Consider the following 24,721-nt stretch of genomic DNA (forward strand, 5'->3'; position numbering starts at 1 on the left):
CTCTCTATCCTCTTGACTTATACATACTCAAACAAAATTAATTATAGAACGGTCCATTTGTCTAGTTCTGACTATCCTTCCAAGCTTTCCAGAAGAGTGTGACTGGACATCTGGACATTTTGGACTGCAGCTCATTTCAATGGGTCTGCTGGAAAAATGCGCGTGCGTGTGCACGCGTGCACACACACACACACACACACACACGAGTTTACAACATTCTTTTGTGTCCCTTAAGTGTTCTCTAGCTCTTTTCCTTTCCAGTTAGGCAGATTTGTATGACCCTGAGATTTTTCACTTCAAGCCATTTCTCCGGTGCATGTGTTCACTGTTCCTGCAGGATCTGGCACAGGGAACTTGAGGTGCCAGGAAAAAGGGCCAAGGTTTCAAAATTATTTTAGCTCATGATATAAATGTCCCCAAATATAACACATAATTCTCAAGCATCTTCCTAGTCATGAAATTTTGTTGGCCTCTTCTATCTTGCTGTTACAGAGAAAAATCATTCTGATCTCCAAACCTCTTTCTTCGACAAGTTAGGGCCTCTTGCAAAATATCTTCGCTGACAGCCCTGTTACATGTGATTTCCCTAGCTTGGTCTCCCTGATGTCCCTCATTGCTTTCTGCCCAGCTATGAGTAAGCTCAGGCTTCCCCAGGGCCACTGTAGGCAGTGTATTTTCTCTTGCTTCTTTGAGGATTTTCTTGGTCATATAACTGGTCTTATCTAAAGATACCCATATTTTGACTCTTTTTTTTTTTTAAGATTTTATTTATTTATTTGACAGACAGAGATCACAAGTAGGCAGAGAGGCAGGCAGAGAGAGGGGGAAGAAGGCTCCCTACTGAGCAGAGAGCCTGATGTGGGGCTGGATCCCAGGATCCTGAGATCATGACCTAAGCTGAAGGCAGAGGTTTAACCCACTGAGCCACCCAAGCGCCCCTCACATTTTGACTCTTAAGAACAAAACCACCACAGCAAAAACAACAGAAAAGCAAAAATAAGAAGAAAAAGAATCATTCATGGTTCTGCCACCAAGAAATTGACAATTTTCGGGTGTGTATTTGTGCATTTATTTTAAAACAGTTAAGATTATCTGATAGACAGGAGTGCCTGGGTGGCTCAGTTGGCTGAGGGTCCGACTCTCAGTTTTGGCTCAGGTCATGATCTCGGGGTCATGAGATTGAGTCCTGTGTCAGGCTCCCTGCTCAACGGGGAGTTGGCTGGAGATTTTCTCTCTCTCCCTCTTCCTCTGCCCATGCTCTCTCTCTTAAATAGATAAATAAATCTTGAAAAATATTATCCTGTAGGCAGAGTTTTTTTTCCTATTTTTCACTTACTATGTCATAAGTGCTTCCTCAATCACAAATATTATTCATACACTTTTTCAATGACTAGGTAATAGTTTATTTTATGGATTTACTACCAAGTGCTTAGCTATTTTAATTTTAAGACCGTCAAAATATCCATTTTCTAATGATGTATCCAGGAACAGTAGGCTTGTAGAACAGTGCTAGGTAATGAATTCTTGATAATGAATTCTTGATAAGTGCTAACTATTACTGGTTTTGTTAATGAAAATTTGGATGCAGTTGTTGTTAGAAAACCAGGAGAAGCCATGGATTATCCTTGGTACAAGGGGAAGGTTGCCACTTCAGACTCTGGGCAGAAGGTGTAGGCATTCCCTGTTCCTGATCCCAGCTGAGAGGAGATCTCTTCAGGAGTATCTCAGCTCCTTCATTAATGCCTTGCTCTTTCTGGGCTGAGGTCCATCTGTTTCAAGCTCAGAGCTCAAAAGCCTTGATAGATTTTGGATTTTCTTGAGTATGCAGAGTTAAGAACTCTGAAAAAGCCCTTCTCTTGAATTTGGTGCATCTGGTGGTCATGTTAATAGTCTTTTTCTGGCACATTATAGTATTAACTCAGAACTATAATTTTTCTGATGCCATTCAGTGTGTCCCAAAGAACAGCTTTACCCCCTTGTCAACCAAACAAATACCATTTGCATGCCAGGGAAAGATTCCTTTTGTTAGACTGTGAGGGAAATGTGTGATAGGACAATTTTGAAAGCAATCACATGGAGAAAGGACTGGCACTTACATTATGGGGTGGTTAGATAGAGGGGAATGGATATATTGGTTAGATAGAGGGGGTGGATATAAGATTAGAAAGCTAGAGGTGGGGTCCCATGTGAAGCAACAAACTGAGTATAATTGGAATCACAAGGAAAAAATCAATCAAGAGAAGGACAAGAAGGGAACAGCAATGAAGGGCAAAATAAATTTTGTGGCTAAGCTCTCAGAACTTCTCTCCCCCTCCCATTTCTTCCACTCTCTTACTCCAGGTAGTGCCTTTGCATATTCCTTAAAGCATTTGCTCATTGAAACTACCCTACACACCAAAAACTATATCTTTTTGAGTCTCTATCAGATATTGACAAGGAAAGCTTAAAACAAATAATTAATTTACCAAATTCCAAATACATGTGATTTATATGGAGTCAAATGTACTTGACATATAAAATGACATAATATATTGTAACATAAGACAACATTATTCTCCAAACACTTTAGAAATTAAAAACACATGTTTTCCTTGGATCTCACTGGTCCTGTCAAATAAATTGGCACATCCTTCCTCTGTGTTAACTTTTAATTCTTCTCTTACATGTTCTGAGCAGTTACTGATAGGATAGTTTCATAATCTGAACCTGTGCTGGTGATGACTGGAAATTGATCTTTTTATTATAGTTCTTTTATCATGTGGGCTCCTTTATCTAAATGAATTCCTCATTTCCTGGTTGTTCATGCCTCCCCGAAAATAGATAAAATATATTTACATGGAGAACAAATCATTGCTAAATATAATTTTAAAAAAGAAATATTTAATTTTCTATAACAATCTTTGAGGTGCTCCCAGTGTCAGACTTTGCCTGGGTTTTACAAATATTTGAATGAATAGTACTTTGAAGTGATGAATGCTTTGGAATTTCTTAATTTATTATATGATGGGTTTTATGATTTATTTTTATCCAATCTTGGATTTTGATAAACAGACCAAAATATAGGAATCTTGCACATGTAAAAAACATAGAAACTATTGATTTTGTCACTACTTTATTTCCTAATGGTATTAGGTATGTGTCTATTTGGCAATTCTATTTATTTGTCCTTAGTAAGTACATGGTGTTGAATACAATACCTTAAAAAATGAGTAACACTGAGAATACCATATTTCCATATTTTTTTATATCTGTTAAATGGAAATAATACTATTGTTTTCCTGTATTGTCATTTACGTTGTTGCCTTTTATTCATTTTTGGTTTTTGTTTATATGGGTTATGAAGTAAGGCCAGTTCTGTTTATGAAATTATCTTAGTTTCATTTCTCTAACCCTTAAAATAAAGACCATAGAGGCATATGAAGGCTTCAAAATAGAGATGGCTTAAAACTTTCAAAGAGTTATGAATAACTTTTCAGTATAAGAGCAGCCAAAGTATTGCCCGTCCTAGGACGTTTGGCACAGACTTTTAAAACAACCAAACGTATTTTTTGTTTTAAGTTGATTTCCACTAGTGCATCTCTGCTAAGGCCCTCCCTTACCTGGCAGGTGCTCCCATCCAGGTTAATATTGCAGGGACCTCTGATGTCTTTTTGAATCCTGCGCTCGGTTTATGACCTGCTTTTGTCTCTCACTCATCCGCAGAGCCCGGCGTTTGCACGGTATTCGGAGATCCCCACTACAACACTTTTGACGGACGGACATTTAACTTTCAGGGGACGTGTCAGTACGTTTTGACAAAAGACTGCTCCTCCCCTGCCTCGCCCTTTCAGGTTCTGGTGAAGAATGACGCACGCAGGACTCGCTCCTTCTCTTGGACCAAGTCGGTGGACTTGGTGCTGGGCGCCAGCACTGTCAGCCTCCAGCAGCACCTGACCGTGCGCTGGAACGGCTCGCGCATCGCGCTGCCCTGCCAGGCGCCGCAGTTCCATATCGACCTGGATGGCTACCTCTTGAAAGTGACAACCAAAGCAGGTGGGCTTCTGTGTCCCTCTGGCTCTCTCCTCTGCCTCACCAGCCCACACAGCCACACCACCCAAGCGCTCTGCTTCTTCCGCGGAGGTGGCCAAGTGTTGGGACTACAGGTGTGGCCTCATGCCCACTCACTTGGGTTCCAAGGGGACACCTCCAAGATGGCACAAAAGAGCAGGAGAAATTTGCACACCATGGAGCTTTGAAGTTCAGTGCCACTCACAGCAGTCTTGCAATCTGCTGACTTCCTCGTCCAGAACAGTATTTGTGCTCTCCAAATAACCTCCTCTTTCTCTTGTTTTGTTGCAATGGTAGACCCTTGATGTCCAGTTTGGAACTGTCAGTGTTTCTCCCAGCTCAGCCAGTAATGTGCAGTTTCACATCTGTGAGAAAGACTGTTTTCTTAGTTAGCATCTGTCCCAGAAGTGGGGGAGTCCTCAATCCTAAACCACAAATGTGTGGGTGTGCAGGTAGGAGTGTACATGGCCAAGTGACCTGCAATCCTGTCCATTCCTGACCCAAGGGAAGGTGCTTGTTGAATTAGTGAATGGCTAAAACCATTGGCTCTGCTGGAGGAAGCTTAGGCAGCTCTGAGCGTGCTTCCCCCAGCCTTGGGTCCGTGGACCAGCCTGCCACTCCCTTTTCTCAGCATCCCCTGTTGCCTGCCACATACTGGACTCTGTATTTCCCCTCCATAGACTGACACATCCCCCCTAGGCCAAACTGTTCATAGCTGCTAGGAGGTTACTCCTAGGGGCTCAGAGAAAGGTCACATTCTTGGGAGCTACCTAAAGAGGCTTCTTAGAAGCAGAAGTTTGCCCTTCGATATCCGCCCGAAAGAATGAATTCAGCTCATTTACACCTTCAGTTATATCATGTCTGATTCCTTCCGCACTGCCTTTGGTTAATCCATATTGTTCGTCGATTTGATACTGAACTGCATGTTCTCCTGGTGAATGTTATTTCTGTCAGCATGACACTTGAGGAAATCAACATACTTCTTGCTTTTTATATTGATGAAAATGTAACAGTGTAAAAGCATCAATTACATTCCAGTTCCTTTAGATAATAAGGATCCAAAAGGGAAAGATTTGATAGAGCAGGCCCTTGTGAGGAACTCTAGAGACTGTTCTCTGCCGTACCTTCAGAACGCTGTTAATTATTTCAGTTCAAGCCAAAATACATTTGACAAATTGATCCGAGTTTATGGAATGCCAGCTTAGCTAAACAAAGGCAGGAAGCCAAGGCGAAGCCCAGGGAGCTTTTATTTAGAGAGCATAACATGGTTTTGGTGAGAAAAAGTTAAATATTAATGTATTGGAGCATTCTATAAAGGGAGAAGGACTCCCAACTTCACTTTGAAAGTGGCAGGTCTGAAGAGCTCTATTTATTCAATTTTAGAGGGATTAGTCCTCTTCAGAAAATTCAGACACCTGTTGTTTTATTCAAATGACATGTCACTCTGTAGATGTCAGCCTCAGCTCATTTCTTTAAAGAGAGCAACGGTTTGTGGCTCCCTATCAATTGTGCACAAGATGACTCATTATTACAGAGCGCTAATTAGAAGGACCTTGCTGATCTGTTTGCATCCCAGAGGAACACAGTGGATTCTACCGATACGGAAATTATTGGCCGACCCCAGCCCAACTTCCGAAGGGATCCTGGACACTGGAAGTCTGCTAGCAGTCTAGGAGCTTCGATTCTGTTCTGCCCATAGCTGGCAAAACCTTACGGAATAAGTGTCCTCTTGTCAGGATTCCACATCGTAAAAATGAATGAAAGGTTGAGGCTGCTAAGAAAATAATACTAGATCATAAACACCATAATTAGATTAGTGGATTTAACTCTTCTCAGCCTTGAACTCGATTTTACAATTTCCTTTCCTTTTTTTTCACAATGCAAGTAAGTTATGTAATGCCCATAATACCCAGCTGAACAACTGCCCGTAGCATAAACTTTCTGTCTCCTAGGGAAGAACTGTATTCCTCTGGGCTCTAAACTTGCTTTGAGATTATCCTTGGAATGAAACGATTCCATTTCCAGGCACAAGTCTTCTCCTAAAACCAATCTCAGTTTGTACTACCCCTGAGGGGGATATTTTCTTTTTATCACCTATTGATTGTCCATTTAAAATATCACAATATATCCTTGGAGTGTTCTTCTCCCATAGATTATCTTTTAAATTTCATAAACTTGTATGATCAAAGGGTCCTTTCTTCAAAATAACAGCTTAAATCAAGTCTGCAGCTGGAGGATGAGAAATGGGGAGGAATGACTCTTTGCCCCTGTGGTTTCTGAACTCAGCACTTCAGGAGGGAATCGTTTGGCAGAGGAGCGCAGGTGGCTTGCTGCGTGGTGGGATTAGGCTGTAGTTGCTTACCTAATAACAACAGGGGTGGCACAGAGGGCACGGAGCAGGCTTAGTAGCTGGAGAAAGCTCTGCTCACCCCCATCACGCTCCGACCCCAACTCTTGGCAGTTAGTGAATAATTTAAAAATATTTCCTTTCTGCCATCTGTTCACTTCATCAACTCTACCTGAGAGAGTTACGTCAGATCCACCCGAAGGCATTAACACGTGGGAGTGTGGGGTTTTTTAAATTTTACTTTTGGTAGAGTTCTGTACTTTATGAACCTGGAGACTACACATATTTTTCTTATTCTTTTTTCCTTTGGTATAAAATCTGAACAGAAAAACCAGCCATTTTAAAGCATCATATGGATTTGTCTATGGGTTTTGTACCTCCTCTGTCTTTTAAGGAAACACCAGCAAAAGCAACAAGAACAACAAAATAACAAAACAAAGCAAAACAAAAATGACAACAAAAGAACAACAACTTCCTTCTCCCTCCTCCTCCCCGCCCAAAAAACTAGTGGTCTGGAGCCCGGCTACACATTTGAAGGGTAAAAAACAAGTTGGTAAAACATTCACTGTGTGAGGAGGGATCATTGGAAGGTGCTTCCAGCAGTGGAAAGAATGTGGCTGCTGCTCACACCCCCAGATGGGACATGTGCTTTGGCTTTGGCCTTCTGACTCTGCCAGTTATTTCTACCTAATTTCCCATGCAGAGGAACGGGGAAACTCATCCCAGCTGTAGAAAGGGCTAACCCCAGCCCCTACCACAATGTTTTCATTTCATAAGATGCCTATTTAAAATATCTCTTGGAAGAGCAATTTTTTCAATTACAACTTACTCATTATTTTGCCTGTCACTATTGTAATTTACTTTGCATGGATTTTACTCATGTAGAGGGTAATGACAATCAGGCAAACACATGTGTGTCTGGTACAGCAGTAGACAAAGGTCTCTATAGTTGGGTAAGTCATCCCTATATGATATGAAGCTTAGTATCGGGCACTTGAAAATCCTCTTATAAACAAAGAAAAGAAGAGGAAGAGAGAGTGGATTGCCAAGTATTCCTTTACTCTGGGGACCCTGTGTGGGTTTTTTGTTTGTTTGTTTGTTTATTTTTCTTTTTTTGAATGACTGAGAAGAGTTTGGAAAAGAGTTTACCCAAAAGAGTGGGTCTTCATCTTCCCAAACCTGCATGGACCACCAGTCCATTACCTGAAAAGAACGTAATTATTGGCTTGTTTGCCGTGAGCTGATTTCTGACAAAATCCGTTGCCCAAAGTCTCAAATTTGTTATATCATTGTCAATAATGATGTTGGAACTCCTATGGATATACATTTTCAACCGTAGTGACATTTGGAAGAATAGTATTTGCCTACTGTCTAGGAAAGAGATTTGCAGTTTGGAAAATTTTGCAACATGGAAAGTCTCTGGAAGTATGCTCTTAAACTTAGAATGTTATATGGAATTGATTTTCTTCCCTCATTTCTCTTGCTGGGCAGCTGCTTGGCTACAGGCTTCTGAGGTCATGTTTCTTCTATACCTTAGAGAGTGTATTACAAATCATATTACAGTTTGCTTGTCTTTTTTCAAAATTGTTACTTCAATGTCTTGACTAGCATGAAATTCACAATTTCTTTGGCTTTGCAGATTCGTTGTGTCAATTTACAGGGTAATTGATTCATTTAGTGAGTATATACTATATACCAGATAATGTGTTAGATGGTGGGGTATGAAGAAATATAAATCACTTTATAAGAGAGTTGTGGTTGTCAGAGGTGATGCCATTGTCTCACAGAGATCCATCAAGGTCAGTCCAGTGTGTGGATCTCAGTGTGTCCTTTCTCAGATCACCTTGTCCTCTTGCTCTACTCTCTTCACCAAATTACTCCTAAGAGAGACCTTTTTTTCTTTCAAGTTTCTATTTAAATTCCAGTTAGTTGACATACAGTGTAATGTTAGTTTCCATTGTAGTATTTAGTGATTCCTCACTTACATGCAATACTCAGTGCTCCTCACAGAGCCCTCCCTAATCCCCATCACCCATTTAAACTCCCTCTCCCCATCCCCTCTCCTCTGGTAACCATCAGTTTGTTCTCTACAGTTAAGAATCTGTTTCTTGGTTTACCTCTCTCTAAAGAGATTTTCTTATGACCTTCTTTCTTGCTTCTTTACCCAACTCTATTTAATTGCTTTTCTGAATCCAGCTCCTTCTCCAAACCAAGAAATCTTCTTTATCATTTGCCTTGGACCAAGAATGCTTCCATTCCTTTCATTGACCATGCAGTGATTTCCTTATGGGCCTTTCTGTTTATTTCTTGGGAAACCCAGCTTTAGACCACTAGTTTATTCTATCTAAAGTGGATCTGTAACTCTTTCTTGTGGCAGTTGTGTGGCCTACTCATAGGAATGCTATTTGGCTAGCCTTCTCTCCTCTTGGATATGTTCAGACTTCAGGAATATTGGCTTTAGAATCCTAATTCTGGGCATTTCTTACTGATCTTACATCACTCTAATTTTGTCTTATGCCAATTTTACATCCAGACAAGATCCATTCTCTCCTTTGCCACCCCTTTCTACCTTCCCATCACTGCCTCATCTCCCAACTTCTGAACATCTTCTGGACATTTTCTCACCAGCCTAATAGTGTAAGATCTTCTAGGAGAAAAGTCATGTTGCTCTTTCCAGAAGCTCAGAACAGGCTAAATGAAAGACTAGAGTTTGTTAGAAACCCAAGAGGGTAAGATTTAAAAACACACATGGGAAGATTTTCTCTTTTTCTGTTAAAAAAGGGACTTTTTCCTTTGGCTTGTCACTCTTAGGAGACAGTGACAGTGAATGAGGTGAAGTCCCAGGGCAGAAATGCACACACAAGTTGTTGTAGATGTTCTCCTGGTGTTTGTGTCATCGAACTGGTACCTACTTCACCCATTCTCTGGAAACTCATTCACTGCCAGGGTATTATCAGTAAAGCAGTAAGAAAAGCTTCCAACACACATTTGAGACATAAAGAAAAACTCAGACCAGGAGAGTGTGTCTTTTGCTCTGGATTGAGTCTGAAAATGCTTTTCATAAAGTTCTCAGCTTTATCTAATGGACAGCATCTACACACACAATATCAGGATGTACGTGAGAGCATTTCTTCTTGACCTTCTAGTCAGACTGATCTTTGATCAGTCAGGATCTTTGACAGGATAACCTAGCTGTCCTATAAGTGACACAGAAATGTCACTATTCAGTGGGGTCATAGGCTGATGGATCTTGAAGTCTTGGGCCACCTATCTGAAAAAAAGAAATGAATGTTTAAAGACAAAGCCTCTAATATTTTAGATGGTCAGTTCAGCAAACCAAGAGGAGCCTATGTTCTCTACCTTCTGGAGCAAAGACTATTTCCTTGGTGAACAAGGTTGTTATGTCCTGCTGATTCTTTCTAGCACATGAGGAATTTCTCTCCATGGCCTGGTAGCCTCCAGCGCCTCCTCAAATGTTGAAGTTTATGTATGATAAGCTCAGGGCTGAGGAGGTTGGAAGGGTTCCACAGCACCTCAACCCTAGGAAATGATGATTAAATAATTATCCTTCTCTCAGGGATGTCTGTAAAATGATGAGGAGGCAAATGTTTTCATTTCAGACATTTCTATACCAGTGTTTTTCTTTGAAGAGGATCTTTTCAGAAGCTATATATTTATTACTTTAATAATTTCACTGTAACAGATAATTTAGTATTTGACATTTAGTGTAATTACATGTGGGATTTTGGATTAAGAAAAAATTACATTAAAAATTATCATCTTTGGGACGCCTGGGTGGCTCAGTTGTTTGGATGACTGCCTTCGGCTCAGGTCATGATCCTGGAGTCCCGGGATCGAGTCCCACATCAGGCTCCCAGCTCCACGGGGAGTCTGCTTCTCCCTCTGACCTTCTCCTTGCTCATGCTCTCTCTCACTGCCTCTCTCTCAATAAATAAATAAAAACCTTAAAAGAAAATTACCATCTTTGTTATCTTTCCATATCCACATTTTACTTATCATTGGGTACATGAAAGCACAAGTTGGTCTAACACAATTACTAGAGAAAAGGGCAAAACTATAACCCTAAGAGGAGCATGGTCAATGAGTGGTCCTCTACAAGTTAAACAAGGGTATGTTAGGTATCATATTTAAGGGCAAACTTTGTACAGTTTTAAAATTCTGAGCCTCCAAAAGTGTTTCATATGCTATAATACAACATTTAATATGGTGAGATTAAACAGTAACCAAGAATTTGGATAGAACCTTTCTGTTCCTTGTTAGAGGCTAGTCATTTGTACTATGTAAGGATACATGTGCTTGGGAATTATTGGTGGATTTATGTGTGGTTGATCTTCTTTTCTTTTCCTTTTCCTCTAGGTTTGGAAATATCCTGGGATGGAGACAGTTTTGTTGAAGTCATGGCTGCCCCCCATCTCAAGGGCAAGCTCTGTGGCCTTTGTGGCAACTATAATGGACATAAGCGTGATGATTTAATTGGTGGAGATGGAAACTTCAAGTTTGATGTGGATGACTTTGCTGAATCCTGGAGAGTAGAGTCCAATGAGTTCTGCAACAGACCTCAGAGAAAACCAGTGCCTGAACTGTGTCAAGGGACAGTGAAGGTAAAGCTCCGAGCTCATCGAGAATGCCAGAAACTCAAATCCTGGGAGTTTCAGACCTGCCACTCAACTGTGGATTATGCGACTTTCTACCGGTGGGTACAGTGCTTTGGGGGATGGGTTTTGGTTAGAGACCAAGGACTGACTCAACCTTGAAACAGAGTGTATGAAATTTCTTGGCATACAAAAGAAGGGCACCCAGGGCACATGGTAAACACTTCTTCTTTCTTGTGTTGTAGACAGATCTTATCTTGACTCAGTCCCGCATTATATACCAAATTAAGAAACTGCAGGGAGTATTTCAGAGTTATCTCCTAGAGGTCATTCTGGTTTTTTGTGTCTGCAGGCTCACTGGGAAGCTAGTGATTTTTCTAGGTGTTGGCTTGACTCTAAGGTTGAGGAGTGCTTCCCAACTTCTGTCTGTACAGCAGTGGTACAGGACTGAAGAGCAGAGGTGGGAATCACAGATAACTCTGGCTGCCTCTGGATGTTTGAGTAAGCTTGGTTATTTGAAGCCTGAGGAAGAGTTCAGGTCTAGCCCCAAACCAATCTGCAGGTAGAAAACAAGGCAGTGAAATGAGAATCCCTTGGGTCTTGGCCAACTCTCAGACTTTGTATCCAAAGTCAGAGGAGAGTAGAAAAAAGGCTCAAAGATGGAAGTAGGAAACTCTCTCATTGAGAAAATGGATTCCATAATTTTTTCTTCCATACTGCAAGGTTGCATTTGTGAGTTGATGAGTCTGGCCTGGCTGTACTTCCATTTATTACACAATTCCATGGGTTCAAGAGCTATGACAGTCTATAACTTTAACCACTACGGGTGTGGGAGGAAACATGAGACGACACAGCCCAAAAGGCCTTGTTGAAGTGATTTGCCTGTGCCTCTTAAAATGAGAAAGCTCCTGTGGTCTGAAGCCACAGAGAAGTTATTTTTACTCTTTAATTGCCACCAGTTTATTTCCCCTAGTCCTCGTTAAATGTGATGTTTTTTTATTTGATCTTTGGACATAAAAGATAAAATTCTATAAAGGCAGCTCAAAGTGGAGTGGAAAAAGGACTGTCCCTGTCATCACGCGCCCCTGAACATGGCTGCATCTGCCAAACCATTTGGCTCCAGCTCCTACGTTTAGCTCTTTCAAGCCATTTTCCTGTTATAAATTTGAATTCTCTGGGCTCCCTTCTTCCTCCTTCCTGTACCACCCCCCAGATCGACCCCACCCTTGTCTACTGAAATTGAAGGATCTTAATGTAAGACTTGGGAGTGAGTTAAACAGCTGGACAAACAAACCAGGCTTCATTTGGAATCTAAATACCCATCACTTGAAGGTCTGAGGCAGAGCAGTAGAGCATAGCAATTAAGAGCTTTGTGGTCTTCCGGGGCTAAAAACCCAGCCCAGCTTTACAACCTTGAACAATTATTTAAGCTCTCTAAACCTCAGTTTGCTTATCTGTGAAGTGGGGATAATAAAAGAAGCCACCTTAGAGAGTTGTAATTCAAATTTAGTGAGATTATGAATGTCAGTGTATGTGCTCAGCCCAGTGCCTGTACATAGCAAGTGCTCTGTGATTAATTGATGGCTGCTGTAGTTTCTTCTGTTAATTAAATTAAATGGTGAACAAGTATAAAGACTTGTTTGGAAACCCCTCTGCCCCATTTGCGGGTTTGAATTGGACCCTTCTCTGTCTAACATAGATGGGAAAGGCTATGCTTTTCCCAGGGCCCCAACAGTCTACACCTTTGATTTTTATCCCATTTTGAAGGAGTATGTTGAAAACAGGAACTGTAGAGCAGGCCTGCAGAGATTAGTCCCTTTTTGCAAATTTCTGTTTCTTTTCCCTGTGGCGATTTATTTCCTCTCATGATCCCTGGACTGCAAACAGGAATCTGATGAGCACCTTGGCAGAAGTCGTGAGAAATGACATAGACACGAACAGAGAGAGGCGGAATGGTGAGGTGGACACGCAGATGCTTGCCTTCCGCCCTTGGAAGTTGCTGCTGCCGCCACAGCAGCCCAATGGGGCTGCTTATTTGCATTAGGGGCTTGATGTGCTGAGTTTGGGGTGTTTAGGAGAATGCTTCTGGGATCTCTGTGATGAGGACTGGAGCACTGGTTGTGGTGGCAGGTGAGCTCACGTTTGCTGTGCGTGGGCTAGTGGCAGAGCACCCTTCCATGGCCAGTCACCCCTTCCCAGAAGAGGCAGGGGAGCTCAGGAGAGTGGAGCTGGACAGTCCTGCCTGTCACACAGCCTGCTGATGATCTCATGCCCCAACCAAGAGTGTGTCTTCTGTGCCTTTTCAAGTGAAGCTGGCCAATGTTAGGGAGATCTTGGGTTTCTTCCTTTCTTTCAAGCATCCATGTGGGAGGAAAAAGAAAATGAACAAGGTCAACATAGGAAGGTAATTTTGTTCCCAGGGGATCTCCTGGGAGGACCAATCTTAGAGAGGCTTTAGGAAGCAATGGACAAAGAATGTGTTGGGTGATAGCAAGTTGGACCTAATCTCAGCTCTGCCACTCTCCAGCTGTGTGGCCCTGGTGGCAGCTGAGGTTCAGATTCTTCACCTGTGGAATGGGTATGACAGTAACTGCCTAGTGGGGTAGCTCCCCCAGGGACTGAGGTCAACGGACAGTGCCATGTTGTACATGGGAGACGACCGGTGCTGGCTCAGTGGCTCTTGTCCTGTGTCCCTTCCTTTCCCCAGAGAATTTCGTCTTCAGCTCAGCCACTTGTCTTTCTGATTGGCGATCACTTCCCCTGCTCATATCATGAAGAATCGATTAGATAGATTCTCACTGATAAATCCATGGAACAATTTAAAAATGAGCTGTTTCTCATTGGTGACACTGAGTGAGATAGTAGAAGACAAGACTCCATTTTGATCCTTTTAAAAACGTGTGTTTTGTCTTATAAGAGTAATCTATATGTTCGTTGTATGACAAATATTAAAGTGAATAAAGAAGAAAATAGAAATCATTGATATTTCACCCATGTAAATTTTTGCCCATAAATTTTATGTTATTGGTGGAATTTCTAAGATGAATCTGAAAACATAGACATGACTGTAGCTGTGACCGTATTTATGAATCAAGGATTTGCCTTGATATCGTGAAAAGTCATACACATAAATTGTGTATGAATTTGATTCCTTGCATTTTCCCTTCACCCTCTAAAGAAATATGAGTATTTCCTGTAAGGACAAAGAATAAGGTCACATGTCTACAAAGGCAGCCTTCCAAGCATCACTGTGTTTGTGACATGGAGAAGGGAGAGAACAAAGAAGATAATTTCTCTGAGGAAATGTTACTCATCTGATAAATTCCACAGGGCAAATTCTATTATAAATATGAGATAGCTATTCTTATAAAGTGAAAATCATAATTCTCATTTCTCTGAATAAGAGTTTACTTTTGAGATGTCTAGGATTTAAAACTCTTGTCTTATGTTGGTCTTTTGTCTAGTCCAACATTTGAAATAGTAAACTGTCTATTGTCTAAAAACTTCAAAAACTTTGCAGATGAATAAGAAAAGCAGGATTTTTGTGTCTCTTTTGGGAAACTTTTTTGTTTTTTCTGATTTTCTTCACAAATCAGTTCTACCCATCATGGCCTCATTTGGCATAAAAATGTAATATTTAATTAAATACTAATTTAATCTTTGTGATCAGCCTAATTTGGTTTAGTTCAGTAATTGAATATGTTTAGGTGCAAGATAATTTAATTATGAATCACATAAAAATTTTAGCTGGCTGCGTTAATAATGTGTCTTAAGTCCTAGAGTTGCTAATTGTCTTTAAATTAGATAATTTCCTTTAATAATGTTTTACATTCTCCTTTACTGGTATGTTACAGAGAAATTCCTAGTAGCTAGGGGGGTAGTGTATTGTGGAAAAATTGATATGAATTCATTTGAATTCTATTTGGATTCATGCATAGGCTCCCCCAAGGGAAATATGTCGCGTATGTTCACACCTCTCTTCTCATGTCTCATGTTCGTTCACCTTACTTTCCGGGCCTCATGTTGCCCTCTCTATTCGTGTTTCCGATGCCAGCCGAGACATCCAGAAGGAATAGGCAGACTCCTTCCGCCCAATGCGCCCCAAAGTTTCCCTCAAAATCCTTGGCAACCAGCATCAAATCTGCTCCCCACTTGCTGTCTTGGGCCACACTGATGAGAAGCTTCAGGTAGCCCTGGGCAGGGAGAAGCCAGGAGGCAGGCTGGGCTGTGTGGGTCAAACTGGGGAAAGAGAAGACCTCATCGCTGCGTATGAAACATCAGCAGTGGGCTTTCTCCCTCATGCAGACCCAAAGCCCAGACAGAATATTTCCAACAAAGTGTAACCTGACGGCACAGCAGGGCTCTGAAGTCAGGGCAGGCCCACATTTCAGAGAAGTCAGGAAAAATGGCTGTGAACTGCAGCAAAGCCCAGGCACGTACAGACCATAGTCGTCTCAGGACCGTTTTCCTCTCTCTGCTCTCCTTAATGGGGTATAATTCACCAGAGCAAAAATTCTGTTCACTTGTTCAGTTTGGGAAAGTGTCTGGGGAGTCCCAGTCTAGGAAATGTTCTTTTTTTTTTTTTTCCATGCTGTGGTTTGTACAGCTGTAAGGAATTGAAGGATTGCCAGGGGATTCGCAGATGTGTCCTTCCTGCAGAGGTACCGGGAGGTAGGAGGTGGGAGTAGCACAGGAGAACACTGGAACTTCTATCGCACCATGGTGCTGGATATACTGGCGTCCGGGGACTGACAGTGGCTTCCTTCCAGGAGAAGATTACAGACTTTGGGGATGACCCACTTTGTGTTTTCCTATGAAGGAAACTAATCATTTATTATAAAACAAGAGAAGAGATCAGGCAAGAAGTTCAGGCTCCGTGTGACTGTTTGTGTGTGAAAAAGTCATATGAAACTAACTGCAATTCTATAATTAAAATCAGCCCAATCTTCCCTTGCTTCAGAGAAGAACATGCTGGGAACATTTCTGTTTGCTTCTTTTAATAACTTGTCTCAAATCACCATTAGAACTAGGACCCTAAATCAAATGAGATATTCATTTTAAAGTGTGACATTATAGGCCTTTTTTTTTTATTATTTTTATTTTGGCACATTAAGCTTTTTAGATGATTAGTCCCTCTGAATCTGTCAATAAGGTATGCTGACAGCAGGTGGCAGTAGACACCTCAGTTATACGACCTACCAGCCATCACCCCTTACAAGTCCACCCTTAAAGTTTAAACCGTTTTCCCTACTCGTTAATGCGCTCACTCTCTCTCTCTCTCTCTCTAACTTCTTCCCTAGGCTGCTCCTTTCACTGTATCTAAATATACAATGCACATTCCTGCCTCTGGGTCCATGCCATTCCCTTCCTGGATGCCCTCATTTTCTGCACTGATTTAAGCTGAAAGTACTGCTGAAGTCTCATCCCAGGCCACTTAAGTGTTCTTTCTTTGGTTTCTTAGATATGCTGGTTGTGTTTATGATTATTTAACATACACTCTGGTGCACTGCCATCAGCTCTCCAGCATTGAGTTTTAGGTTCACTGGGGAATGAGAGATGTCTTTTCTACCCTTTTGTGTTTCACCCAGCATCACCCTGGGAAGTCACCCCTGGAAGGAAATGTTTCTCAGCTCCCTTGCTAGCCTCTCTTCCATTTTTATCCTCTCTGATCTATGATTTCTACTTCCCTTAATTCCAAGTCCATTTTAGGTCTTTATTTCCACACTCAGTTACGCACTTATAGTCAGAGTGTTCTTGCTTCTCTGTGCTATCAGGGAATAGATGGGTCAGGGCAGGCAGGGCTTCTGGTCCACCTTCCATGCTCCAACAACTGTCAGCCCTTCTTACTGGGTGAACCCATTGCTGTGACTGGCTCTGGAGCTTACCACTACCTCTGCCTACTCATAACTCATTGAAAGCCACTTGGAGGGGTGCCTAGGTGGCTCAGTCAGTTTAGCGTCTGCCTGCAGCTCAGGTCATGATTCCAGGCTCCTGGGATCGAGCCCCACATTGGGCTCTTTGTTTAGTGGGGAGCCTGCTTCCCCTTCTCCTCCCCACTCGTGCCTCTTTCTCTATCTCTGTCTCTCTCTAATAAATAAAATCTTTAAAAAGAAAAAAGAAAGCCACTTGGACCTCCCAGCTCCTCTTTAATCTCTCAGCCAGGATTTAGCCTCGCCATCTTCTTAATGCAGTGTCTTGATCCATAGACATTTCTGTGTTCACCTCTCTCAGTTGGTCTTAGGACTTTGAATTAGCCTTCTCTTATGAAAGCACAACAACTGACCTCCAATGGGGTGATCTTGCTGTGGCAGCTGACCCTGTGCCCTGGCACCCCTCAGTCTTCTCCCTGAGGAGTCACGCTCCTTCTGCCTTATTGCTGGGCCTGAGCCTTCTGACAGGTTGGAACCTAAGCCTTGTTGTGGTTTTCCCTCCAACTTACATCTGTTCTTTACCAGGTCAGCCACAGGTAGATTCTTTCCTGTTTGCTCACCAATAAAACCCAAAATAAAGATTTTCAATGGCCTTCAGAGTGCCTGGATTTCAGTTCAGAAAGGCCCTTCCTAGTTAGTCCAATTTTCTTGGGACCAACGGGGGGGGGGGGGGGGGGACAAAAACAAAACAAAACAAAACAAAAAAATGTGAGCACACTTAGAAAGGTCCAGAGTTGCTGCTTGGGACATCAGTGTATCCAAGTCTAAAGTCATCTCATGTTTAAATTTTCATATCGAAAAGAGAAACAGTATCCTTTAAAGAAGAAGTAAAGAAAAACAGTACCTATCTTAGCAGGTAGGTTGCTCGCTGAGGAGACTTTGGGCCAACTGTACAGCTGGCCAACTATGAAGGTGGAGGGAGCACAGTCCATAATAGAGAGTCCTCGCCTTAGACCCCCACCAGTTTGGAGGTATTCCCCCAAATCACCTTCAGGGTCAATAATTTGCTAGAAGGACTAACAGAACTCACCAAATGCTGTTATAATCACAGTTATAGTTTGTTACAGGGAAAGGTTATAGATTAAGATCAGAAGAGACATAGGGCAGAGTCTAGGAGACTCTCATCCAAGCATGAGCCTCTGCTGTCATTTCCTATGGAGTCATGCACTGGCATTAATGCCTCTTGGCCTCCGTGCTGCAACATTCACTCTTCACAGGGAGTTTCCAATCAGGAAAGTTCATGTGAACCTTTGGAGTCCAAGGATTTTACTGGGCCTACCACCTGCTACCCGTATGGCTGACTTCTGCTCTCCAGCTCCTCCCAGAGCTCAGGCTGGTGCCTCTAGTATCCAGTTCCTGTGGAAGCTGGGACTTTTGTGATGCGGCCCAAAGCCTCCATCATAAATCACATTGTTAGAGTGACATTGTATCCAAAGCCCCCAGGCAAAAAGCAACACTCCCTCCAAGCAAGACCTTCCAGGGGCCTAGAGATCATGGCCCTGGGATCCAAAGTCCAGAGCCAGACTTTGGGCAAGGTGAATTCTTCACTGCACAACCTATCTGACTCAAGGTTAAATCTAATTTCAGTTTGATTTTAATTTTAGCTTTGAGGTTATTTTCAGCATAAACTTCCTGGAATCCTGCAGTGTTTCTCCTCAGAAGATTACATTCTGGGATGCAATTAAATGAGGCTTTTGAACAGATTTGAATGAGTGTCATTGTCACAGGTAAAACACTAATTATTTTGTAGCACCTCTCTTGGCTGCTTAGGAGATGTCTTGATTACTTCTCAGTAAGCAGGAGGCATTCTGCTGGAGCTTCCTTATAGTTTCATTGTTTTTTTTTGTTGTTGTTGTTTTGTTTTTGTTTTTTTTAAAGATTTTATTTATTCATTTGACAGACAGAGATCACAAGTAGGCAGAGAGGCAGGCAGAGAGAGAGGAGGAAGCAGGCTCCCTGCCAAGCAGAGAGCCCAATGTGGGTCTCAGTCCCAGGGCCCTGGGATCATGACCTGAGCCAAAAGCAGAGGCTTTAACCCACTGAGCCACCCAGGTGCCTCATAGTTTCATTGTTTATGAGTGTAAGGCTTCCTCCATCCATGAGAGCAAGGCTGGTGTGGGTAGTGTTTTCTTTATTTCCCTGTTGAGCTAAGTGGGGCACTGAGAGATGAGGGGACTCCTGGGGGTCTGCCCATGGAGCCCGAGCAGCCAGCCTGACCGGACACCCGGTCTGTGTCTGCTCTCAGAGTCTCTTGCTGTCCATTCAGCTTTTTCAAATATCCTGCTCTGCTATGATGTTTGGAAGAAGATTTCATCAGTTATTTAATTTCTTCCTTTTACAACTTTCAGCAGAGTACCTGCTGTGCGTCAGATACGGTTACAGGTTGGTGATTCAGGACTGAACAAGAGAGACCAAAGCTTTTCCCTCAGAGGACCCAGAGACTAGTGTGGGCAGACAACTATAAATAAGAATCAAGGTCACCGCCAACCGTGAGAGGAGGAATGGAGGAGATAGGGCGGGCTGGGGGAGGCCAACGTTGAATTAGGTCACAGGAAGAAGCTGCACGAGGAGCTCTCCTTTGAGTAGAGTCCATGGCAAGTGGGAAGGACTGGTGAGGAGCCCAGGCAGGGCAGGGGGAAGGGCACAGGCCCCGATGCCGGGAAGACTGTGGCCATTGTGAAGAACAGGAAGGAGGCTGCCATGACTCACACTTGTAGAAAGTGATGAGAGTTTGTAACTCTTAATCCCCTTCCGCTATCCCACCTTTCCCCCAAGCTTCTCCCCTTCTGCAACCACCAGTTTGTTTTCTATATCTGTAAGTCTGTCTCTGTTTCATTTTGTTGGTTGGTTGGTTTTGATTTTTAGATTCCACATATAAGCGAAACTATATGATATTTGTGTTTCTCTGACTTGTTTGGCTTTGCATAATGCCTTCTAGGTCCAACCATATGGTCACAAGTGGCAAGAACTCACTCTTTTTTATGGCTGATTGATATTCCATTGCATATCTATATAGATAGATAGACAGATGGACAGATAGATGGTGTATCTTCCTTATCTATTCATCTATCGATAGATACTTAGGTTGCTTCTGTATCTTGGGCTCTTGTAAATAGTGCTTCATATATCTTTTTGGATTAGTGTTTTTGTTTTCTTCAGGTAAATATCCCAAAGTGGGATAAATAAATCATGGGAACGAAAAGTACAGCGTAAGTAATATAATCCGTAATATTGTCATAGCTTTGTATGGTGACAGATGGTAACTAGACCCATCAGGGTGAACACTTAGCAGTGTCTATAAATGTTGGTACTATGCAGTAGCCTGAAACTAATATAATATTGTATGTTAACTATACTTTAATTAAAAATAAATTAAGTAATTAAAAAAACCACACACACTTGTCAGGGGAAGAAAAAAGTGTTGGTTATGCTGCCAACAACCACATGAGCTTGGAAGCTCATCCTTGCCCATTTGAGGCCCAGATGAGGCAGCGGCCCTAGCCAGCACCTTGATCACATCCTTGTGAGATGCTGAGCAGAGTCCTTATCTGGACTCCTGATCTAGAGGAACTGAGATAGTAAAGGCGTGTTGTTTTAAGCCACTTAATTTGTTGTGTAAGCCAGTAAACTTGTTGCACAGCAATACACAACTACTATACATAGAAATCAATTTTGACTCATCTTTGGATGCTGTTTCTTAAATACCAACAGAAAGTACAATATGAGCACTTTTTTTTTTTTTTTTAATTTTAACCGTTTCAGACTTTCCTATTTTATATAGTTTGACATGACTCCTCAATTCTGGGCTCCCTGTCCCTCCTCTGTGATCCTAAAGTACTCTGTACTTCCCTTATCATTGTATATTTAACAGAAGTATTGTAAGTGTCTTTTTAAAAAACCTTATCACTACTAAACCATAAGTTCCTTGAAGCTCCTATGTTTTTGTCATTATTGTATACCCAACACCTAAGAAGGAACATGGGGGGCGCCTGGGTGGCTCAGTGGGTTAAGCCGCTGCTTTCGGCTCAGGTCATGATCTCAGGGTCCTGGGATCGAGTCCTGCATGGGGCTCTCTGCTCAGCAGGGAGCCTGCTTCCTCCTCTTTCTCTCTCTGCCTGCCTTTCTGCCTACTTGTGATCTCTCTCTGTCAAATAAATAAATAAAATCTTTTTTTTTTAAAAAAAAAAAGAAGGAACATGGAGTATAAATGTTTTCTCAAAACATGTCTTCAAAAAATACATGTTGGTTGCCTAAATAGGGAAAAAAATGAATAAACAAAGACATATTTTTAGAAGAAGATTTTTATATTTATTTGTCAGAGAGAGAGTGTGTGTACAAGCAGGGGCAGTGGCAGGCAGAGGAAGAGGGAGAAGCAGGGGGGGCCTGGATCCCAGGACCCCGTGATCATGACTTGAGCTGAAGGCAGGTGCTTAACCAACTGAGCCACCCAGGCATCCCCAAAAGATTTTTCAATAAGTGATGGATAGAGTGGTACAAAATGGGTGTGGCATAGTTGTCAGGCAGACTTTGGAAGCTGCGTCAATTTCGGAACTCCTCTACTTCTAACTTGTGTGCTGCTGAGCAGGTTGGTTCACCTGCAGAGGCCCTGCTGTCCTGTGTGGAAGAGGGTGGCGGGAGCACCTTCCAGATTGCTGTGAGGGTTTGCTAGGAAGCTTGCAAGAGGCACTCCACATGGATATGTACTCCAGGCCTGGGATATGGCAAATGCTCAGTCAGTGGCTGTTTTATTATTAATATTTTTTCATTACTGAACTAGAAGCATGTCTTGTGTGTAGCTTACCTTCAGTATAATCTATTTAACCTGGTTCCAGAACCTGAAAAAGTGTTTCAGTTTTATTTTCCATGGTCATTTCTAGACCCATCTGGAAGAACTTCTTCATATCTTGCATGGAAATGGGTGTTTTTTCTTAAAACAAAACAAAGCACACAAAACCAAAAGCTGATTGGGAATTCACTGAAGCACACACAGTGTGCTCTTTACAAATTATTTCACCTGATAGTACTGACCCAGAAGGGAAGTAAAAAAGCGACAATGGATTCTCTTAGATGAGTACTTACATGTGAACCTCGAAAGAAATTGGACTCATCCCCAGTGAGGGTACAGACTGAGAATGGAATGAGTTCATGTGCATGTGTCTTGTTTTGTTCTTCTTAGAACAATACAGAGTGTAGGAGAAGTGTATGCCAAATTCTGACTTTCTTCCTATCAAGATTCTTTGCCTTCTTTAAGAGTATCTGAGCATGGGGCGCCTGGGTGGCTCAGTGGGCTAAGCCACTGCCTTCAGCTCAGGTCATGATCTCAGGGTCCTGGGATCGAGTCGAACATAGGGCTCTCTGCTCAGCAGGGAGCCTGCTTCCCTCTCTCTCTCTCTGCCTGCCTCTCCGTCTACTTGTGATTTCTCTCTGCCAAATAAATAAATAAATAAAATCTTAAAAAAAAAAAAAAAGAGTATCTGAGCATAATTTTACCTTCATTTAGTGATTCAAGGTTATTACTGGGGTATTAGTTGCACTTAGGAGCATCGTTCCAGGAGACCTAGGGTGGGGGTGGGACTCCTAAGCTCTGTTTGAAATTTAGATCTTAGTAACTCATGTCTTCTTATAGCTTCTCCTTGATCTATTTCCTTCACTTCTTTCTTTTTTGTTTTGATGTAGGAAATAATGTTTGTTAATACTGTTTGCCAACTAGGTATTTAAACGTTTTGAAAAAAGACCCAAGGCTTATTCCTATGAGAAAAGCACCTTAAGACACAGACTGTATTTATTTTACCCCCTTCTGCCAGTGGTTACCAGACAGCTCAGAGAAAGTTTGTGATTCATTTCAACCAAGTGTACAGAACTTCAGGGCGAGGATTTTATTTTTTCAATTAATCACAATTCTGGATTCATTTTTATCTTTCTGGTATTTCTCATTTACCATTTCATTTTATTTCATTCTGCCTGGAGTTTTATAAGTGGATTTAAATCCTTTCTGGAACAAGTTGGGAAATAAGTGACAGTGGTCATGGGCAAGGGCTCTAGGATCTCTGAACTTGCAATGTTTTTCATTATGAAATAGAGCAACAGGTTGCTCATGAGGCTGGGTGAGGTTTCCGCTGTAAAGCCCAGATGGAATGACCAAGGAGTCAACTTCTGCTGGTTGCATCACCAGCAAGATATTGTGCCCTTCCTGAGGGCAGGCCTGAGCCCTGCTGTTTCAGGTTGTCCTTGGAAAATCAGGATATACAGGATACACAGGGGGCCTGAACTCTGGATCAAGAGAACCTGGAGACAGTTGTCCTCGCGCTTCCATCAGGCCACATATAGATGGGGTGGAACTTTGATGTGTCATAAGTACATCCATGTGGCTCAATGAAGCCATAGGGACAAGTGCAGAATCTTCTGAAATTAGCTGGTGTCCTGGCTGCATCATGGGCTTCTCAAAGGTGTCATGGTGGCCCTCGTATGTTCTGGGAGCAGCAACAGGGCTTCAGTCCAGAGCCCAGGGCTGTACTGGGTCTGATGGCCCTCCAGGAATCTTTGGCTGTTTCCATCAAGTTGGCAAAGACTAAAATCAATGAAAAATGTGCAAATACACAGTATGAGATAAACTTTTGCATTCATGGATCCTCCTACATACTGTTCTCTATTTACATGGAAATCTAATATTCAATCTTATTTTTCTTCTGGCCTGGCAAATAAAAGGAGTAGTAGGCTTTCACACACAGGCTTTTGGAGGGGGCAGTGTGTATGTAAATAAATTCAGAACTGTGTATGTGGTGGGAAAAACAAAAAGACTGAGGGGCAGTTTAGTTAAAGAAGAAAATAATGAATTATTTTTTTATATATCCACAGTCCTCTTTTCTAGGTTTATATTCAATTATTCATGTCTGGGAATCAATGAAATCAATAAATAATAAATTAAAATAGATACATATTGTCTATTGTAAAAAAACATAGATGATTTTATAGTCACTGTTGATTGATTAAATAATTCACTGGGCGCTGTTCAAGGTGCTGGAGATAGGATGGTGAACAAGATAAATGAGTCCTCTGGCTCACAGTAGGCTAGTGAGTGGGCAAGCCAAGCAAACAGGACTGTAGACAGGGAGGGATACATTTTTGAAAGAATATGTACAGGGTGCTGTTGGAATCTGCCAGGGGGTGACTTCCTGGAGGAGGTGACTTCCTAAACTGAAATCAAAAACGACATATCAGATAAAGGACTAGTGTCCAGAATCTATAAAGAACTTAGCAAACTCAACACCCAAAGAACAAATAATCCAATCAAGAAATGGGCAGAGGACATGAACAGACATTTCTGCAAAGACGACATCCAGATGGCCAACAGACACATGAAAAAGTGCTCCATATCACTCGGCATCAGGGAAATACAAATCAAAACCACAATGAGATATCACCTCACACCAGTCAGAATGGCTAAAATCAACAAGTCAGGAAATGACAGATGCTGGCGAGGATGCGGAGAAAGGGGAACCCTCCTACACTGTTGGTGGGAATGCAAGCTGGTGCAGCCACTCTGGAAAACAGCATGGAGGTTCCTCAAAATGTTGAAAATAGAACTGCCCTATGACCCAGCAATTGCACTATTGGGTATTTACCCTAAAGATACAAAGGTGGTGATCCAAAGGGGCACGTGCACCCGAATGTTTATAGCAGCAATGTCCACAATAGCCAAACTATGGAAAGAACCTAGATGTCCATCAACAGATGAATGGATCACGAAGATGTGGTATATATACACAATGGAATACTGTGCAGCC

General features: G+C 42.1%; 1 protein-coding gene across 5 annotated transcripts in view; it reads left to right on the forward strand.

The window, feature by feature from the left end:
- The window catches only part of BMPER (BMP binding endothelial regulator), a 296,813-nt gene that overhangs the window by 209,742 nt on the left and 62,350 nt on the right, over nt 1–24,721 (forward strand). For 4 of the 5 annotated variants that reach the window (XM_059171541.1, XM_059171542.1, XM_059171539.1 and 1 more), the window contains 2 exons: nt 3,703–4,032; nt 10,772–11,108. In XM_059171541.1, the coding sequence (XP_059027524.1) occupies nt 3,703–4,032; nt 10,772–11,108 (667 nt within the window). The remainder of the gene's footprint in view (nt 1–3,702; nt 4,033–10,771; nt 11,109–24,721) is intronic. The other variant, XM_059171543.1, reaches the window with a different exon arrangement.

The sequence above is a fragment of the Mustela lutreola genome, chromosome 4, assembly GCF_030435805.1.
Source record: "Mustela lutreola isolate mMusLut2 chromosome 4, mMusLut2.pri, whole genome shotgun sequence".
NCBI lineage: Eukaryota > Metazoa > Chordata > Mammalia > Carnivora > Mustelidae > Mustela > Mustela lutreola.